Source organism: Chelon labrosus (assembly GCF_963514085.1).
Source record: "Chelon labrosus genome assembly, chromosome: 2".
Lineage (NCBI taxonomy): Eukaryota > Metazoa > Chordata > Actinopteri > Mugiliformes > Mugilidae > Chelon > Chelon labrosus.
In genome coordinates this window covers 20,237,199-20,258,218 of record NC_140338.1, presented here as the reverse complement: position 1 = coordinate 20,258,218, position 21,020 = coordinate 20,237,199, and the positions used below count along the sequence as shown (strand labels likewise).

The following is a 21,020-nucleotide window of genomic DNA, read 5'->3' as shown; positions in this document are numbered from 1 at the left end:
AAGAACCCTGATTTCCAAACATCAAAAGTGCTTCCTGCAATTTGAGGCACTTCCCGTCAGCTCTCAGTCATTCTGTCTCCCCACACACAGGCACATCACTGTTTATATTGTCGACCTGTCTCCAACAACAGGCTCCGGTGTGTGGAAATGAGCCACAGAGATGGTATCTCTCTACATTTCTATGGTCAGCACATTCAGGCAGAGAGAGTGTGTGAAAATGAACATTTCATATTTACCCAGTGACTTCCCTATCTGGAGCTACTGACAGGTCCTGTTGCCAACATACACATGTACCCATTGTGTGAGTTCCTGCAGCGCAGCCTGTGTTGAATAAAATACACGCACACACTTTATTTTCACAGGCAGACAAACAAACTATTCCAGGTCAACGAACATGCCTTTTTTTTTTTCATGCGTTGCGTATTTTGCTGCACGTATGTTTACGTTTGCTTATGTTGCATCTATGCATGTGCGTATTGTGATGGGAACGATGTGACTCATAAAATATTCACAGGTTTTTCTCCTACATAATGCAGTAATGTTCCTGCACACATGCAGCACTCATCGCCTGCCAACAGAAGCGCAGTTAGTCACTCCTGACCGCTGACAGTTTCTTTTTTTTCCTTTTATATTTATGTCATGCACAAACACTAATGTTGTGTCATCTCATTACCCCCCTCAGCAACAGCTGTACATCTGAAAATAGGAGGTTTGAGGTGTGTTTTCTCATTTCCCATATACTCAAACTTACCCAGTTTTGAAAGCGCACCAACCTCAGCAACTTGTTCGCCTTTTCCTAAATTTAAGCACACAAATAGAGAACAGAAACATTCAATCTGGAACAGAAACACTGTCAGACGGAATCAGGAGTTTCCTGCGTTGTATTTATGTTGACGTATTTATATACGATGCAGACGTTGGTCAATATAGCCTTTATTTCAGCAAATCAAACATACACCGTAAAAAATGCATCTGTATCATAACCTTTAAACACTATCAGAGCTGTGATGACAGTGTGTGATTGGTTGAGAGTGGCTACAGTGTCTGAGGTCATCAAAATGATTTGCATGTCGTCACACTCATGGAACAGCACACTTTAAGACTGAAACGTTTTCCAGTTTGTAAAGTGTATTGAAATTCCATGTTAGAAAGGATGAGAGAAGCGAAAAAGAAAAAAAAAACAGAAATAAAGAGAAAGGACAAACAATAAAACAAAACAACTATAGGACAGTTAAATGGCACTTTTCAGGTCTTAACATGGAATTTCAACAGATTCAAAATGAAGCCTGGCGGCTTTAATCGAAAATTATCAGCGCAGCTGATCCCAGGTCAGCATAAACAGTCATGTGACTCATCGACAGTACACACATCTGGGATCAGAATACATTTTCCACCCTGACAGATATACACTATAAGTAGTTAGAGCGGGTACAAATCAAGCTTTTGAAAACAAAGTAAAAGCGAACACTGTAAGATGATCATCCTTTTTTTTTTTTCATATAAAGCTGTCTAAACCAAAGCTTCCTCTAGCCAGTGTATAATATATAAAACATTTTCAAATCCAGCAGAATCTAAGTGTTTGTATGCCTTAACTGCTAAGCATCTCTGTGCTTCTCTACATTCTAGCTATCCTATGTACAAATCAAGAGATCTGAAGTATGGCCTATAAGAAACACATCATAAGAGAGACTCAGAACACACGCCTTACCGAAATCCACTGCAGGTGTAAAGCCACTCTTATGAAGTGTAATGACAAGTTTATGTCAGTCCAGTAACCATGCTTCTCCCACCATCCTTCCTTCCCACTAAAAGGCACGCCTTATCCTTTAACCCCCGCCCGATATTTTCAACAGGTCTGCATGGCTCTGTGGTTTCATTACTGTGCAAGAGATTTGTTTTGTCTCGCTGTGTGCTCAAATCAGCCCAAGATCTGCAAATTTAAAACCACCACAATTTCTTCACGATGAGGTTTTCTCAGAGCTCACCGGCCTATCAAAGGTTCGTAAACTTTGTTTTTTTCTTAATCGGTTTACATCCACGCAAGTGTAGCTTCATCTGTGCATGCTTCTCGGTAACATTATGAGTTCCACGCGGGGTTTTAGCCTCTGGTTCTACAGACTGAAACAACATCACGCAGTATTGGACATGCTAAGACAAATATGTTTCATCTTCTGTATTCACCCTACAATGGATTAGAAAAATAGATAACAATAATATTTCCCCTGCCGGAAACACCACCGGCCAAAAAAGCAATTTGTCTTTCCTTGTTGCTGAGCCTTTGAGATGATTTGACTCGATTTGTGTCTCGGTGAAAACAGCTAGCATGACGGTTCTGATTGTTATCCAACTCACTTCTTTTTGCGTGTATTTCTTTTTTTTGTTGTTTTTTTTTTAAAACTTAATTCTCTTAATGAAGCATGTCTAACTCTTATCTTGTTTTTTTCCACACAGTTACAGTCACAGTTACAAATCAAGATCAGAAGAAACCTAAAGAGTGCAATATTCTCTTATCTACATCATCAAAATCCCACCTATACACAGGAACATTTGATAAGGACTCGAGAGGTTGGGGGAGGAGAGGAAGAAGATGAAGGAATGAAGTAGAGGGAAATCTCTTTAACGTTGCGCCTTAGGCATAAACACACTCAGGCATCGGAGTGCTGCACAAGGACACGAGGACACACTGGAGGACATAGACTGTCCGATGAAGGGGAAGGTCTTTGCACACGTGACCAAATCCAAAGCAATGGACCGGCTGTCAATTAGTCTTTGTTATATTCTCTGGTTGGCTGACACACAAGTGAACAAGTGCCATTAACCACTCATATTTTATACTTAAACAGGAAGAGAAATCATAAACGGTTTTCAGGAATATCGTTTTTTTTCTTTTCTTTTTTTTTAAACTTATGAACAAACAATACACGGAGAGTAGTCCATAGGCTGTTAGTACGATTAAGTATCTGCCTGGGGAGTCGCCTAGAAACGTGCAGTTTGACCAAACAAACAGTTTTCACTTTTTTCTTTTCAAATTATTACTATTATTATTATTATTTTTTTAAATTATGACAGGTATTCGTCGTTGTCGTCACCATCGTCCTCATCTTCGTCGTCCTCGTCGTCCATACCTGCCTGGTCGTTGAGGACGAACGAATCTTCGTCGTCGTCGGTGAACAGCGAGTCTCCGCTGCCGAGGTCTCCAGAAGACTCCAAGATCACGCCTGGAAACAGAGAACAAACCTAGTTATGTTCAAAAACTAATTAAAATTATTAGAAGAATGGGGGGAAAAAAAACGATCTTTGACATGATAAAGACGTTTATGTATTCAGTTGCGGAAATATAGACAGAAGTTAGCATGCCAGCAAGCTAGTAGCTAGCCTCGGTTTTAAGATTTTCACTTTGTTGCACATGATGGGATAGTGAGTCGGTGACGCTTGGAGACCGTATTTTTTGTTATATACAGTCTATGATTCCAAATTCTTGTCAATCGTGTTGAAGGTCAAGTGGTCAGTGACTGAAACTGTACGCGCAACGATGGCCGTCATTCTTGGCAAGTGACCTTTGAAGTGCAGGACGGATAAAGGAGCTAGACAGGCTAAGGTTAAATTTTAGCATAGCACAGAACCCCGCCCTCTCTGCCAAGAGTTCTTGCCAAGACTTTACTGAAACCTCTGATACTCCCGTGTTTACCATACAAAATATGAAACCAAAATATGAAACCATTCCAAGCAGCTGGTAGGCACAAAGGCCGCAATCAACGACAAAAGATGTCAGCATAATCTATGTAAATCTAAGTAATCTGAGTAAAATATCTTGATTGACATCTTGATTAGCTGATAAATAAATACGTGTTTCACTGTTTTCACAGTTTTATAATACCAATGTTTGGACCAGTTTCATGGAATTTGAAAACACACGAGTCCCAAGTCATCTTGAAACAAATCACCCAGCACAAAAACAGAAACTGTCCTCTTCGGGGGTTCTGCCTACCGCAGTCTGCAGGGCCATGGGTGCGTGAGCCTGCCACCTCGTTGCCATAGCGATCCACACACCAGCACTGGCCGCTGCTGCTGTGACACTGGTGGGACCTGTAGTAACCGTCCTCATCACAGGACGGCAGATACTGACCTGCAGGTTCGAGCCAAAACACACAGACGCACACAGTGAGTTCAGGCAGCACAATGGGGTTTTTTTGTGTGTGTGCGTGTTTGCGTGTCTCACCGAGTAACTTCTTTCCGGCTTGCTTTTTGTTGATACTGGACAGCTCTGCTTTACAAGGAGAATCTGAAAGGAAGAGACGGGGGACTTTGGTAAACTGCAGGAGTCGGCTTTTCTGGGGAATGCATCTGTTTGTGTGAGGCTTGCTTTGTTTGTGTACTTTTTGCTTTCGTCATGATGTTTGTTATCCTGCTGTCTTAGCGTTTACGAGTGCAGCGCCGGTGACTCATCTGTAAATACAGTTCCTTTATTTCCCAAAAAAAGAGAGAGAAAAACTAATTTTCACCCCTAATCTCACACAATGGTATTTTCTGCAGTTTACTGTACTGCATTCTGCTGCTTTTCACTGTGCTGTAGAGAGTATAGTAACGTGGTGCACATGTCAAGGTGGAATATGACTGAATAGAAGGTGCCTTTTATTTCTGTGTCTCGTTCCGAGTGTTTGTACTTTCAGGTAAGCGCGTGCAGATGCCATACCTGTGTACCTCTGGAAGCCCGTGCACCACTCAGAGCTGGTTATGACTTTGTCGGGGTGTGTATCGCAGGATTTGAAGAACGCGTCAGAGCATGGCTCGTTCCTGTCTAGGTAGAGGCTCTTGATCTCCGACTGGTCCAGCTGCAGGTCAAAGTTTGTGTCCAGCCGGGAGAACATCCAGCCCAGGGGATCCTTACAAATAGGTGAGGCCCCGACGTCAAACTCTATGGGAGAAGATTAAAGTAGAGGGAGTGTATAGGTGTAGTGAGATATCTCTGGGTATGAATGAATGGTGTGTCTCCACTCAGGTATTGCCATCACTCACTGTTCTTCTCTGGCTTCTGGATCTTGACCCTCTTGTGGTTGCCATTCTCGTGCAGCACTCTGAACCAGTCTCTCAGGCGACTCACCACCTCCTTCAGATCCGACTCACTGCACACTGAGGAATAACAGCACTAATGATTAATGGCGGTAAAGTGATTCTTCGGTGTCTCCAGCTATGGCACAGCTGCATTGAAAGCTGCAGAGATTTAGTGCCACAAAGGCACTTTAGCACGGCAGAAGCTTTACATTAAATATGAAGTGGAAAACTTTTTGATTAAGGGGAATTTATTGTTTCCTCTGCGGAGTGTCCTTGCTTGCAGTGTGCAATAGTGCATGCAGAACAGTGTACCTTTCTTCTCTGCAGAACTCTGTTCGGGCTGAGCAGGACAAGGACACATGCCAGGACACTTCACGGCAATCTTCTTCCCTGTGATGCATGCCTGGTAGTCTAACTTACACTGATGAGGAGCAACAGACACACAGACAGACAGACAGAAGAGGAAGCCAAAATCAAGATGCATGTCTCATCAAGAGGAAATGAAAACAACGAGTTACTAATGGGTGAGAGATGAAGTGATTGTGCGCTCCTGTGTGTGTGTGTGTGTGTGTTTGGGTACCTTGGTGGAGTAGGTGTGGCCATCAGTTCCACAAACAGGCGAGGGGTGAACCACGGGGCAGGGTGTGCACTTTGACCCTGGACTCTGGTACAGACTGGCATCTTTAAAACTGCAGAGGAGATTCAAAGGTCTGAGCATCTCACTGAATGCATTGGAGCTGCATGCACCGCATCTTCCCAGATTTATTAGATACAGTGTTTTCCAAGCATTTTGCACCCGTGAGACATTGTCTTGTACTTACATCAATTTTAGGAATGAGACATGGGTTTAGGATTTGTGTGTGATTATTTGCAGATTTGCCAGCACTGTGTAGTGGGAATTGTGTTGTTGCTAAGAATGGGAAATGAGGTCAGTATGGTGTTACTGTCCTCTGTCCAGTCTGCAGTGTCCCAGACAGAAACACACACACATACACACACACACACACACACACACACACACAAAGCCCATTCATATCACTTGGCAGGACTTTGTAAGGCAGTGCCAGTGCTGGGGTAATTGGACCAAACGGTAATGTCACACAACAGTCACAAGAGAGCCTAGCGACCAGTAGACGAGCTGGGAAAAAAAACAAAAAAAGACAAGACAAAAAGCCGCAGCACTGGTGTCGCTACTTATCGTTCAGCATAAATAAGTGAGCGGGGAAAAAAGTGAGGGAGGAGAAAACAGGCGGTGACGTTAAGAAATAAAGAGATTTAGAGATTCTGATCCGCTGTCACTCAGGTTTTATTTGTGGCTTTATTTGTCACGGAAACTTCTGAACGCAAAAACACAGGCCTGTTTAAAAGTGCAAGTGTATCTGTGCGTGTGTGTGTTCTTACCTGACTCTCCTCTGGCTGACACAAGTTGCAGTCTTATAATCCTCAGCCACGCACACTTTGTGGCGGCTGCATTTGATCTTCAGACAGGGGTCTTTGGCTGGATCAAGGCCTGAAAACACAAACATACTCCATAAGGACTTCTTAAACCTGTGTATGTGTAGCCTACTCTAAATGTGTGTTTGTGTGTGTGTATGACTAAACATCTCTGATTACAGAGCTTCCTAGAGAGACTAAGCCTGTGTGTGTGTGTGTGTGTGTGTGTGTACAGAAAGAGAATCGTCCAAGGTCATATTTTGATTTTGTTCTTTGAATTTCTACATCAGTGATTCTTAGTTTAACCACGTACTTCCTTTCATTCTTAGAGATCCAGTCAGCATGGACTGTTACAGATCTAGCTGTGTGTTTATGTGTGAGTGTGTTTGTGCTCTGGCAACGTCTCTCTTTCACACTGAACTCAAAGCCATAATGCTGTTAAGTATGCTTACAGCTAAAAACAGATGGAACTGCTTTTAGCGGCTACTTCTGATCCTGCATCAGCCTGCTCCGAGTGTCATTCTCATGTGTGCTCTTGCAGAGATCATCCAACTGATCCAGAGTCAGATCTCACAGCTGAGAGACATACGTGGCTCTCAAGACGAGGGCTGATTTTAGATCTGAATCTCAGGAAGCGGGTATGATCTTTGCCGGTAAAGAAGAGCTGGCTGTTTCTGATCCCGTGTCAGACTTTAGCGAGACACCTAAAGAGCACGATCTAAGACCTTTGGCTGTTCTCAGAACAGTTCGTGAGTGTCCTCTGCTCTAGAGAACCTTACTGTAATCCCTGAGCAGCTTTGGCAGATTATCCTGCCTCCATCCTCCAACGCACTATCTAATGCTATTGTTTTCCTGACGTGTCTCTCCCTGTCTGTGGGGATGTGTTTGAGGATACAGTGATAAGTGAGAGTGAACATGCCCGTGTCCTGGTGTGCCAGGATGTGTGTAAGGGCTTATCTCTGTCAGTAATACAGTGAGAAATAAGATGCCTCAAGAATAGAAAATCACCTTTTTGTTTTAGCTGGTTGTTGTAGTTAAAGGAATTGTGGGTAACATAGAAATATAATGTAGTAAAAACCGTTTTTCACAAAAAAACATAAAGTATGAGCATGGACTGCAGCATCCCTATCAGATCAGACAGACAGAAAATACTTTTTTCTTAAAGTTGCCAGTTTCCATTATACTCCAACCACAGAGCAATACTGAATCACAGGGTGGACGCTAATTGGTAATCATAGCTTACCAGCAATATTATGTTTACAAGGGTCGTGGGAACCAGAGTGGTTCAGGGAAGATGATTCCACTAAAGCAGAAACCACAGACTGTATGTGAGATCAATGTAGCCAAAGTGAAGTCACATGGTTGGTGGACCGCCGTTTTGAAGCTTTGAGTTTGACATTTGATTGTAGCCATCTTTTTTTTTTTAGTAGCCAGAAGTGATCATATTTGGACAAAAAGGAGGAAGCAGAGAGGAGCAAGGGGCGGATCTGACTGAAGAATGGCTCATCAATCACTCCAGACCAGACGTGTCAATCAGGTATGCCCCCAAAAAACAGACTCTCTTTTTGAGACCTAATATCTACTTTATTATGGAATTATTTCTAAAATGACTACCACCACACAGATAGGATAGTTAAAATATTACATTGCGCTTTAACCCCTTTTGACTTCACTAGTGGCTGCATCCACCTTTTGTAATACAGTCGAAACAACAGACGCAGTTACATGAACTTAGTGTAAAGTGTAAAAGCATGAAGCATCCTTTTGAATTCCTTGCAGCTCAAATATACTTTATACTGTTTCTTATCATCTGTTGAAAATGTGATATTGCATTTGCAAAACTATTGATTGCAGTGTGGGAATCAGCATCAAATGTAGACGCCATCCAGTAATTACTATTGTCTGAATCCTGTCTCTATGACTTCATATTTTGCTCAAGTTATATACTCAAAATCTAATTACATCTTCTGTGATTAAAATTTAAACGTCAGGCAACAGTGTGAACATGATATGCAGGAACAGCTATGGTCATTCTGGTATTTTTTTTTGTCTTGTTTTATCACACAGCTCACAGCGCAACACCCACCTTGATCGAAGGGCTTGGATGGAGTCCATGTTCCAGGCTCCTGAAATCAATCAATAAACAAAATAATGAAAATATAATAGAAGTATCATCTTGGGTAAATAATACATGGCAGACTATAGGTCCTCATGCACTATTAACAAGTCATACAAACCTCCACTTCCTTTAGGAGAAAGCATTACAGAGACAGAGAACCAGGAGTTAATTTTGATTAGGTTTGTCTTCATGACTGAAAACACTGCGCAATCAAATAAACACATGGATTTCTAGGAAACACACATAAACAGACTATGACATGTGGAGCATGCACTTATGTGGTTGAGATGATGTTGATGTTATGACAGCGGCTCTCAGCAGTAGCATGCATTAAAGGGGCCCCTACCTCTTTATGTGTGAGCACATATGCTGCCCATTGTACTCTGTTATGTCACGTAATTGGATTTTGTTTATACATGGCATATACACACACGGCAGAGGAGGGATATCATATCAATCAAAAACATTTAACAGTTTAAAGATGCCAAAAGGCGTGTTTTTAGGATTTAGGTTATGAAAATTCAATTTGAAGCAGATTTCAATAACTGCGACGGGCTTTTAGAGATCAGAAACGATGAGTTTGACTGTTTAAATTAAATGAAGGCATAAGACATTCAGTCAAATTAAATTAGGTTTGATGGCAGTCAAATAGTAAAGCCAGCAAAATTTACAATGCACCTTAAAGGAGAGTACGTCATTTGTCCAATATTCTGTAAATCATTTAAAAAAATTAGTTTAAAAGAAGCCTTTGTGAGAATACATTATTTTTCTGTTCATAGTTTGTAGTTCTGTCACAAATTGATCCCATTTGTGGAAATTAAATGCAAATGCAAGTCTAAAATCACTTATATCAAAATATAGGCGCCTCTGTGGCAATGTGTTATTATATTTTACAATACACACTCTGTATGCAGGAAAAGCCTTCTGCCTCACCAAGTTTTAAAAATGAAAACATCCAGTGCGGTATTTATTCTCAACACTGAAACATCTGTCTGCAGCAAAATGCTTCGCTCAGGTTAAATCTTGCTAGATGCAGTCAAGCGACTCGGCCCATTGCCTGTGAATAGGCTCCTACAGTCTAAATAAGGAATGCGTAGAGGTGAGCGGTTTGCCAGCTTTTAATAGAAGGACAAGGAGGAGACACACCCAGCAGGTGCTGGCTTATGATGCTAATGTGAAAGGAGCTTAAGAAATGGCGAGCTGTGTGTGTTTTGGTGCACAGTCTGAATTTAGAGATTTCACTGTCTGGTCTCCCCTTCTGTGTTTGGGCATCCATTCAAACCCAACATTCAACTGACTCTGTCTCAGGGATAATCTTATCCGTCTCCTTTCTGTTGTGTACGTCGTCCTCATTCAGTCACACTCAAAGCCCCAAAATCTAATTTTTAAAGATTTAACCTGAGCTTAACTACATCCACAACATGCTTAAGCACTGAATTCAAACTGGGAATACGTACAATATACATACCTACAGAATTCATTATCCTAATTCAGTTAAGTACTGGTATTCCTCAAGTGATTTTCTGTGAAGTCCATTTTACAAAACAGTGAAGCTGTGCCGTCTTTGTGCACTAACCACAAGCACATGTGATTGTGATTAGAGACTACTTTGCAGACTTGTGTTTGGTAAGTAGGAGAAGTTACTTCTGGCTGTATGCAAGATAAGGCAGCATGGACAGAAAATATATCAGTCTACATCATGAAGTTAAAAAAACAACTACATAATAATAACATCCTATGGAGGTGTTATACGGAATTTAACGTGTGGCTTAATAGGGATTGACCTTAACTCTCACCCTAAACTGGGCTATTAACAGTGTGAACATGTCATTATGCAAGTCACTTAGAAAGAAAATGCAAAATGAATGTATCCTAAAAATCTATGCAAATGAAATACTAATTTAATTTGCTTAAAAAAAAAAAAACAGGAACAATGCCACTGCTTGCGCACAACCTCATTTGGTTAGAAACTACATGTTCTCTCTCTCCCTTTTCTCTGTCTCTTTGTGTATATGTGCACTGCTCAACATGAATGCAGAAATATTTACATTTCAAAAGAACGACTTGACTGAGGTTAGCGTAATGTCAGATTTAAATTAAGGTCGGGGCAATGGTTAGGGTGCTGCAAGTCGTGGTTATGTGTCGGGCTGCGGTGAGTCTTCAAGAGATTAATGTAAACATGACAGTGCGTCTTCTGACTCAGTGAGATCTTTTTTTTCTTTGCTATACTGTTCGGTTATTTCTATGGGCGCCTCACACTCACATATCCACTGCAGATTTATAGTGGTATTTTTATATGGGGAGACGTGGAATGCGTTTCGCTGTTGTTTAAACAGGCGAGAGATGAGTCCTAAATGAGCCATCGCACAGGAAGGCCACGGTAAGAAACAGAAAGGAGTAATTGCTTGTGTTGCAGAAAGCAATTAAAGCGCAACAAAACTACCTCAAACATTTTATAAAAAAAAAAAAAAACCTCAAGCGAACACTGAGCGCTCAGCAAATGAGGGTAGTTGTGTTGTGCAGGGGTTCCTTTGTAGACTAATACAGTGACAGGTGCAGTGGTGGCAGTAATAATTATAGTAACTAAGCTAAGTTTAACTTTTTCGTCACAGGCAAGGCAGGACTTTGGGGAATTTGAGTGTATTTTTTGATATAAAGATGGAGTACTGCAGTGTACTGTACTACTTCCTATTATCTGCTTCCAATCGTTTTCAGTCGTTGCATCAGATGTTGCACAGTTTTCATCAGGAATCTAGTTTTCTGGGTTGAGAAGTTTGCACAGTTCGAAGGGTTCAGTGCTTAATGAAAGGCGGTTGTGCGGATTAGTTATTTATCTGGCAATACCATATTTAAATGTTGTTGTTTTTTTAATAGTCCTTTTTTTTTTTGCTTCAGGAAGCTAAAAAGTGTTTTCACACCTTGCACTTGTCTGCAGCACTGGTTTATGAGGTGTAGTCTCAGCAGTGTAGGCTAGGTTTCCTGTACTGTCAGCCGTGAAGGCAACTGTCACATTGACACATTGCGAAGGACCTGCTCTTTATGACTTAATATCTCTTTTGCAAATGCTGTTTCGTATTTGCTGAAACTGAAGTAATTAAATCTACGTAACATAGGAGTGCAACTTTACTGAAAGGATTTACTCTTCATGCATTAATGCAATGAATGATTTCAAACTGTTTGCCACAAAATCCCCTATTACTTAGTATGACTTTAACTGTCAGGGTATCTCCCTCTATCCTTGTGTCCTGTATGTTGAACAGGGTCATTTTTGTCCTTCACTGCATCGCACGTTCTTTTTCTCTGTCCCTTCCAACCTTCAAAACTTATCCACAGTAAAATTCTTTCCTGTTAACCTCTTAATATAAAGACAGCCGCCACGGTGAACGCTTAGCAAAAATAAAGCCAGACAGTGGTGTGCTCGTTCCTGCTCAGGACGGGCTCTTTCTAGCACTGCAGGCCACGGAGACTGAATAATGAGAACATTGCATTACGGGGGCAAGGCCCTCTAGACCAGTCAAGACAACAAAAGTGCTTGCGGTCTGATTCCTTAATGGAATCAACGGACACACACAGAAGCGCGTGCGGACGTCCCATGCACACACACACACACACATTAGACAGGTCTACGAACAAACTTATCGCCACGGCTCCTACTGTAGTGCCAGAATCTGTCAGCACGTAACCGGATGAATGCACTTCTCCGCACATAATGTACAACAAAAAGCCCAAAAATTCAACAATAGGTCTAATGGTGTCCTGAGTGCACTTTTGAATAGCAACTTTTCAATTTACATTTCTTTCCACATATATTTGTCTCTCTCGCTCACGGTTATCACAGCCTGTCTCACTCATATGCACCAATACACATAGGAAACAGCAGCATGTGCATCTGGACTAATCTGCTGTTGTGCATACTGATTTTGGGAAGCTTCATCAGCACGCCTATAGAAAAAAAAATAAAAAGCCCAGTTAATATGTTTTTTGTTCTAAAAACCTCTTCTCTCACCTCCTGTTCAGATTTCCCCAGATCTGATTTCAACCCTCCTCATTGTGTTTATAATGGCTTCCTTCCCTCTCCTTGCCCCTTGCTGCCTCCCTCCCGACATCCAACAAGAGAAATATGTGCATGTTTTCCAGTGGGCTGGCTCTGCTTGTCTTGCTCAAGCTTGTCGCATGCGTGCGCGCACGAACACACACGACTCCACGCTAAGGTGCTTTGAAGTGGAAAAGGCCTCAAGCTCTGTACCTTCCCTACATCATTTACACTCCACAACACAAACAACACAGGGAAGAGGCGCACAATAAAAACACACAATGGAGGAGGAGAGGAGAGGGGAGGATGAAAAGGTATAATCTGCTTTAATGTGACTAATCTTAAACAAGATGTTAATTTGCTCCTATACTATGCCGTGCAATTAAGTGCCTCATGCGTCACCAAACACCCTTCATCGTGTTTGTCCTCCTGCTGTTAAAATTATCTTCCTCCTCAGATTGTCTGTGCCAGCGCTGTCAGCCAGCCAAGGTCCGGCGAGAAGAGCAGAACGTCTAAAAACTGAGATGGCACCGGCGCAGCAGAGACAGCCCCGGGCCTCTCCAGCCATCCTATCAGGACTTACAGTAAATCAGCGTCCAAGATCCTATCTGGTGCACTTAGCATGAGACCCACTTATGGCTCTTGCTGAAAGATGAAAGCAACAGCACATGCCTAACATGTAAAATTTAAATCTAGGTTTGGCACATTAAATGTAGCCTAAGGGGGTGCACGGCTGCCATTTTGAGGAAATGAAGAAAGGTATATTTAGGCATGTTGATCATATTGGTCTTAATTTTAACATAGCACTAACAACTTTGAGAGCAGGCGGTAAATCTGTACAAGATCTGTACAAACTACCAGCAGGCATAGAAAACAGGAATCATTTTAAGGACGGGTATCACGCTGCGCAGTCGGCCCCCATCTCCTAAATTGTAGATATATTACAGAACTTGTGTGTTGAGTTCTTCCTGAAGTCCAAATTAACAACTTTATGATCCATCTTGTCTTATTTTGTCATTTAGCTGAATATTATTGGAAAGATGTTTTGTAAGTTGAGGTTGGTGCCATTTTTGTGGAGTTAAGTCTGAAAACCAGTTCACATTTTAATTTAGAAGAATTCTAATGTGTCACATCCGGTGCTTTGTCACTTGTTTTAGTTATGCAATGACAAAATCTGACAAATAAGAAGTTAATATTTGGTTTAAAATAACCTAGAGGTGAGTTTGTGTGATGCCGTCTGATTTAATTTGAAGATTTGGTAAATCTCCACTTAGTTAACTCTCACACTGAAATAAAAAAAAACAAAAAACAAATCTGGCAGTTCATTTAAAAACTTGCATTTTTGAAGTTTAACTGAAGCAGCTCAGTCGTTTCACTTCCTGTAAAGAGACAGTATGTAGGCCATGTGTCTCATAAGAACATTTTACATCATATTTGTGTTCAAAGGCTGTGCGGTATGTGTCATAACAATCAGCTTGCTCCTGTGCCAACTGCCCCCCCCTCGAGCTCTAACCTCTGTACTATGTGCACGGTATGTGACAGTGCCGAGAAGATTCACGTGTTCCGTTGTGCACGACTGTATATGCTCCTAGCTGCGGCGCATCGAGATTAACACAGGCACAGACTGATCCAGAAATTCGGCTTCAGCAGCATTTTCCATGTCATAATCGCCAAACCATATTTAAAAAACGGCTCTTCAAACACAGCAGGTTTAACTTAAATCCCACATAATCAAAATCTATGATACAATTATCTAGTGTTAAAAATAACAATGAATTTATATGTATATATATATTTTTAAGTTTGGATGGGGCTATATTTATACAGGGTTTTGCGACCTCTGTGCAGCGCAGTGCTGATACGAGACTAATTGGCGACAAAACATGCAAAGAGAAAGATAAATAAAACCTGCAAGTCTTCCACAGCCTCTTTTGTTGTTTAGATGAATGCCTTCATACTATACTGACACATCCCTGCATGAAAAAAATGCAAAAGAACACACACACATACACACACAAACGCGCACACATAGGCAATCTGGGACACAGCCCTGAAACAGGAAATGAAATGCACGCACATGTACAGAGCACATAATGCTTTTGCACTCCACCTCTATCTCTAATGCCTGAGCCTCAAGGTTAGAACACAGACATGACTGCACAGAGAGCGTTCCTCTCACCGCCAGTCATTCCACCTTCTTTCATCTTTCCTTTCCGCTGTCATTATCCTGTACCTTCCCATCATCTATCTATCTATCTATCTATCTATCTATCTATCTATCTATCTATCTATCTACTTGTAGTCAGATCATCTTAAACGGCACAGCACATGGCCATGGTCAATCACATTTCCTCTCTAGCATTTGATCCAGGCATTCCATTTGCATAATCTAAATCCCGTCCACCTGAGCCGATGGGCGCACACTCTTGAGCGTGACTGGCAGAGAAAGTGAGACGCGGCTCACGCGTTGCACATACAAAACTCACTTGCCCTCCTCTTTAAAAACTGGAACCAAAGTCACTGCTGCTTTTGTCTCAGTCTCAGTCTCGGATTTCACAGTACATCCAAGGCTTTAATTCAGACACCTACGGCAGGCGTTGAGGCGAAACCCTTCATCAAAATTGGAGTGTAATTTTATTTATTTATTTTTTTTTTGCGGATGCAATATGTTAAACCTTGTTGGTTTTGCGGCACCATCAAGGCACATATCCTATCCTGTACAAAAAGCCTCCGTGTGTGTGTGTGTGGGTGCACATGCTGTATGTTGAGGCATGCATGTTTTTTTGTGTATCTAATTGTGAGTACAAGTTGGAGCCTGCTCAAATCAGTTATGGTTGTGTCGAGCCATTTGGCTAGAGGCGAAATAGATGCTATTTAAACTATATATATATCCACCATTGTAAACTGTACCTTGCATTGTTAAAGTAAAATAGGTCCGATATATATTTTCATAAAAAATCATCTTAAGGCATTGCTCAAAGCCAAAATAAAAGTCTAACATGTGCTATAATCTTGGACTTTTAAAGTACTGCAACAAAAGCATGCAAGGAAGTCCCAAATGATGCAAACAAGTGCACTTCAAACCAACGGACACGTTGCATTGTGGGTCCCCTTGCAAGGTGCCTCACTGTTTCTGTGTGCATCTGTGTCTCTCGGTGGTCTCTTCTTTCCACCTGTGTTACAGTGATTTTATTTGAGCTGATACAGCTGATTATTCTGCCGGCGACGGACTCCAACAAGGTGCTGTCAGCCGCCATTACCCTGACACGCTTATATAAGGGGCCACTTAAGGCACTTAACCGCTTGTTGATAGTCGTGACACGTACACTGAAGCCTCTGATCACGCTGCCAAGTCGCTGCAAGTGGTGCCTGTTATTGTTGTTCACGCCTCGCATTGTCACACGCACGCACACAATCGCGACATCCATTAAACAAACAACCGTCCAGGGCTTGTTTTGACACTGCGCTCAGGTACACGTGATAACCAAAAGCGTGATAGTCTTGACTTGATTCCTCACTGGTTTGCCACTACCTCGTGACAGGTGTTTATCCTAACCGAGCGGGGCATTGGGGCCTCTCTGCTGCGGGCTGCCTCCTCATACCTGCCCGTAATTATTAGGCCCCTTTCGGGGGACACGGCGGTGCCTCGCAGACTGCTCCGTGCCATTGTGCTTCGCGGAGGCCTTGCCCGTCTCTCTTAAGCGAGCTCTGGCATCGCGAACAACACGCCCACGGGCAAAGATCATCCCGGTGCCGTTATTAGTGTATTTAGTGTCTCAGCGGAGCGGATGATGAACGTGTGACAAACGCCACAGTGAGCCCCGTGACGCGTCGCTTGGACACAACGACAAAACGAGGAGCGCATGATCGCAAACCAATGAGGGTGGCTATAGAGGGAGAAAGGGAGGAGGGGTGTTGGGGTTGGGGGGGGCTTGTAAATGAGATCATGTGGAGGGGAGAGGCGATAATAATAATGTAAGCCTGAAATATGACTTACGTCTCTGAATTTATCCCATCTCCCGGTGAGCCACTTATCATCCAAAAAATTGCCGCTGTCGGAGCGAGCGGAGACGTGTCCAAAGGCGACGGCGCACACACACAGCAAGGCGACGCTCAGCATCTGCGGACACACAACAACAGCACGGAGAGAGGACATTGGATGAGGCTTGTAGGACACCGCAATCGCGCTGGAAACGCAAGCGGCTCGCATCTGCATCACGTCGGCCAGCAATAGTGAACGTCAACACTGAATGTGGCGATGCCGAGTGTGGGGGGGGTGTTCTCCTACCTTGTCGCATCAGCTGCTCTCCAGACTGTATGTGCTCGCTGCCGTTTTCTGTCACTAGTAATAGCAGCCCTCTCTCCTCCCTCTCTGTCTCTCCGCACCGGCCGTCTGTGCGCAGCAGAAACGGGAGCGCGCATGGCACCGTGCGCGGGCCCTGCGCTGTGTCAGCCCCCCCCTTCTCCTCCTCCTCCTCCTCCTCCTCCCCACCGCACCCTCCATCGCTGCGGAAACAAGCACGATGGTTCACTGTGGGTTGTTATCAGACCGCTGCTGAAGTGATTTCCACTGATCACTACGTTACTGAAATATTCTAAAGTTGTAGGGACGTTTTGTTATTGTTGTAGGGACGCATTAATATAAAAAAAAACCCACAATAATTTCAGATAAAAGTAGCCTGGAGATAAAAGGAGTGATACTTAACAAAAGAAATACTTATGTCCACCAGCTCTCCTGCGTAAGATAGTGTCTTCTTTAATGCTTCTGCTAAGTCAGAGGCTGATCAGAGTTTCTTGCACTGTAATGACTTATGAGAAAGTTTGATTCCAGGCAGAGTTTAGTTGAAGACTGCAAACTGATGCTACAAGATGACATAGCTTCCATAAGAACCTAAATGGCACCACTTTGCATGATTTTTTTGGAACCACTTTCTGTTAGATTTGTCTTGTCTGGGGCATGCAACACCGAAAACATTCCTCTGAGTGTTTGCATGTGACTGGAAGGGTTTCGGGGTGGGGGGGTGATTGGTTGCACTTTTGCTTTTAACAGGAGACCACAGGGACCATATTGTGGATTTGTCACGCTTACGGTTTGCAGACAGTTTGCAGAAAAAAAAAGACTAACTCAGAACGTACAGCTTCGTGTAACATGTCAGGTCAATATCTCCTAAAGACGTTCAGCTACATTAAAACTTTGGTGAGCGCTACAGCTCTAGCGTATGATTCACTTCATCACCCTCCTCCATAAAACATTCTGCCAGACGGCTCGTACCCGGTATTGAAACATCTGCCTTTGTTATTTTTCTCCTTTTAATTCTTCATTTTTTTTCCTTCCTGAATCGTCAACAGTTCTGTAGTTAACATGAGAAACAAAGTGTAGGACAAAAAAGATGTTGATTTGAAAGAAGAACAATCAACCCACGGAGAGGATGAACAAGTAAGAGAGTATCCTTATCAGGCTGAGAGGAGAGAGACCTGGTGGTCAGGTGGGGCGAGCCATTATTATGCGCTGTTGCTGTAGAAACCAACCTTGACCTCAGCGTCACATCTTCATCTCCACGAGAGGCAAGAGAGTGTGTTTGTGTGTGTGTGTGTGTGGGCATGTGTGGAAAAATGACGGAGTGCAGGCATTTGAAAGTCAAATTAGAACCACGAAGCATGCATGACCGCATCCCAGAGACACACAGGATTGTGTCATGTGTGGCGTGCACGACTGAGTGGCCGAACGGTCAAACACATAAACACACACACAGGTACAGACAAGTACAAAAATGCATGGCAAGAACTCTGTATTGGTTCCAACAGGAAGTTTGCAGCATGTAAACAGGAAGTTGGTATTGAAAAAAAAATAGTAGTTGAAAGAGGTAGAGGCTTTGGTCTACTTTGAACTTTGCTTTGTTCTCTTTAATCAACACAAGGTGATCCGCTCTCGGTTATGACAAGAGATTTTAGTTTTAGTTTTTTTATGGCTTACTGTTAGCTTGCGCTTGATGACATTTGAGAAAATGGAAGCAGTAAAGGAGGCGCGTGTATGTGTGCGTCTTCGAGGCTGGGGGTTCATACATTATTCAGTCAGAGACATTAAAGATGTAGATGTGGTCAGAGACATATGCAGGAGAGACACACAGAGTGCTCCACACACATTAACACCCACACACGCATGCAAACGCTCACAAAGACTTCTGTTCTGCCTAATGAAACTACAAAGGTTTGACATTCTGCTACAGTTTGAGGTTTTTATTGGTCCTCTTAAGTGAAGTAATAAACATAGCAAATCTTTGGCCGTATCCAAACTGGGAGAGAGAAATATGAGAAGGGAGAGATGGTGGAAAAGGAAATGGGACCAAAACCGGATAATGTGCGAGCATGTGAGTCTGTGTGTGCCAGTATTTGGATAGAAGAGGCACAAACGTGTCTCAAGGAGCAGAGATTTCACAGCTCAGTGACTCTGTCGCTGTGCACCTGCTCACTGGAGACGGTGGGAGGGAGAAAACGAGAGGAAAAAAGGTGGTGAGCTAAGGTGAGGGGTAAAAGAAAAAGCAGAGACAAAAACATATGCATGCAGTTCCATAAGATTGCATTTTTGCAGCAGAAAGCAAAGCTTACACACACACACACACACACACACACACACCATCGAGCCAAAAGTATGTGGACGCTCAAACACGACACCTTCATGTCATTATCTTAAAAAAACATGAAGGTATTTCATTGGAATATCCTCCTCTCTGACTGTAGAGATTTTCTCCATTGCTGCCACAAGAAGTGAGGCTCAGAGATTCTACATCAGACTTATTTACTGCGTGGGCATATTGTTATGTTAGAATTAAGGTTATTCCCAATGCAGCTCAATTTAATATGCTTTAATGGTGAGGGTGGCACTGAAATAGTAAATAACTAGATTACAACCGTGGGAAAAATGGATTGTTTCTCATCTCCTCTGTCTCTCTTCATCGTGATGGGAGAGGAAGCGAAATTAGAAAAAACTGAAGTGGAGCGAGGCTCAGGTGCGTCTGAATCTTTAAATGAATTTCTCTGTTCTTCACTGAAATGAAACATGTGGGTTTAGTCGGTATTTGCAACAGCTGCTTTCTCACCATTTGAGATTGTGAGATGTGTGTGTCAGTGTATATTTTAAGCCTTTCTACAACGTGTTTTGTGGAGGCCTATGTGTCTGCATACGTACCCAGCTCCATGTGGCTGCGTTTGTTCAGGATGTTCGTGTTTGAGAGAGGGAGATGGAGACGTCACATGGGGCTGGAGGACTGAGTGGAGTGCTATCTCTCAAAGCAGACGTTCTGAGCATAGCTGTGACTGTAAGGTCAGTGTTATAGCCCCAGGATGAAACGTTAAAAGCAGAGTAATGACAGAGAGGGAAACTGCAAAGAGGAGATAAGGCAGGCAGAAACAAAATGCCCATCGCCGAGAAGCCTGATTATAGAGCGAGGGAGCTAGCATGGGACAGAAAGAGAAGCTACAGAGAGAGAGAGAGAGAGAGAAAATAAACAGGGTGGGAGTAAGATAAGTGATATAAGAAAAAGAAAATGCATGAATCTTCTTTTGACCTCTGGACTGATGCTCATTTTCCAAGCAAGCACATGATTTCACTCAACGAAATTATGCATTGATCTCTTCTCTGTTTATTGTGGGAGGAAAACGAATGCCTGTTTTACAAAGAGAAGGAAACATAGCCACTTTCTGACCTGGCTGACGGCACCTGAACGACAAAGTTGACTGAATGCTATTGGAATGCATGCAACCTTTCCTTTTTTGAGTTAGCATCCATTTACCATTTGATCTATTTTCCCTTTGATGGGTAATTTGTCTACAGTCTTCCAAGTCAAAGGATCCGACAGGAGGTTTTTGATGTGTTGCCAAACAGTCACATGAAACATGTTAAGGTTTCATGTGCACATACAGTGCTCCGTTATATTTAGATCAGGGGGAAAAAACAAAACAAAACATAAACTCACAGAACAAAACATGTGAAAACTTTGGTTATTAACAGAATTTGTCTCTGTGTTATGAATCATCTATTGGGGATATCCTGCAGAGTTTTTGGTTATGGTGTGTGTTCTCCCCCTGGTGGTGATTATCACACATCGCAGCAAACGGGAAATGGCTGCAACTGAGAAACACACTTGTGGACTTTAAACCATAAACTGCAGCTCTACATGAACAAAAGTTCCAGACCGAAGAGATCTGCTTACAAGACCTAACAACAGGCTTTGACAAAGAGCCTTTCTGGTGGTAAATCCTTTCATTCTTAAAATATATATAACTGTTAATACTGACACAAACCTGCAGACAGATATTCTTAGACTTGAGACTGCCTTTTGTTGAGGTTTCTCTAATTTTGTTGAGCTATTTCTAATGTTTTAG

At 42.5% G+C, this 21,020-nt stretch overlaps 1 protein-coding gene across 1 annotated transcript; it reads right to left on the bottom strand.

The window, feature by feature from the left end:
- Nucleotides 1-414: 414 nt before the first annotated feature.
- spock3 (SPARC (osteonectin), cwcv and kazal like domains proteoglycan 3) lies at nt 415-17,028 on the bottom strand. The gene is made up of 11 exons (XM_084567856.1): nt 16,927-17,028; nt 16,636-16,758; nt 8,573-8,612; nt 6,454-6,562; nt 5,633-5,741; nt 5,365-5,473; nt 5,017-5,130; nt 4,694-4,915; nt 4,220-4,282; nt 3,989-4,126; nt 415-3,218 (listed from the first exon to the last, which is right to left on the bottom strand). Exons 2-11 carry the CDS (start codon nt 16,756-16,758, stop codon nt 3,061-3,063), a joined length of 1,185 nt encoding a protein of 394 aa, XP_084423982.1. The 5' UTR covers nt 16,927-17,028; the 3' UTR covers nt 415-3,060.
- Between the last annotated feature and the right edge of the window lie 3,992 nt (nt 17,029-21,020).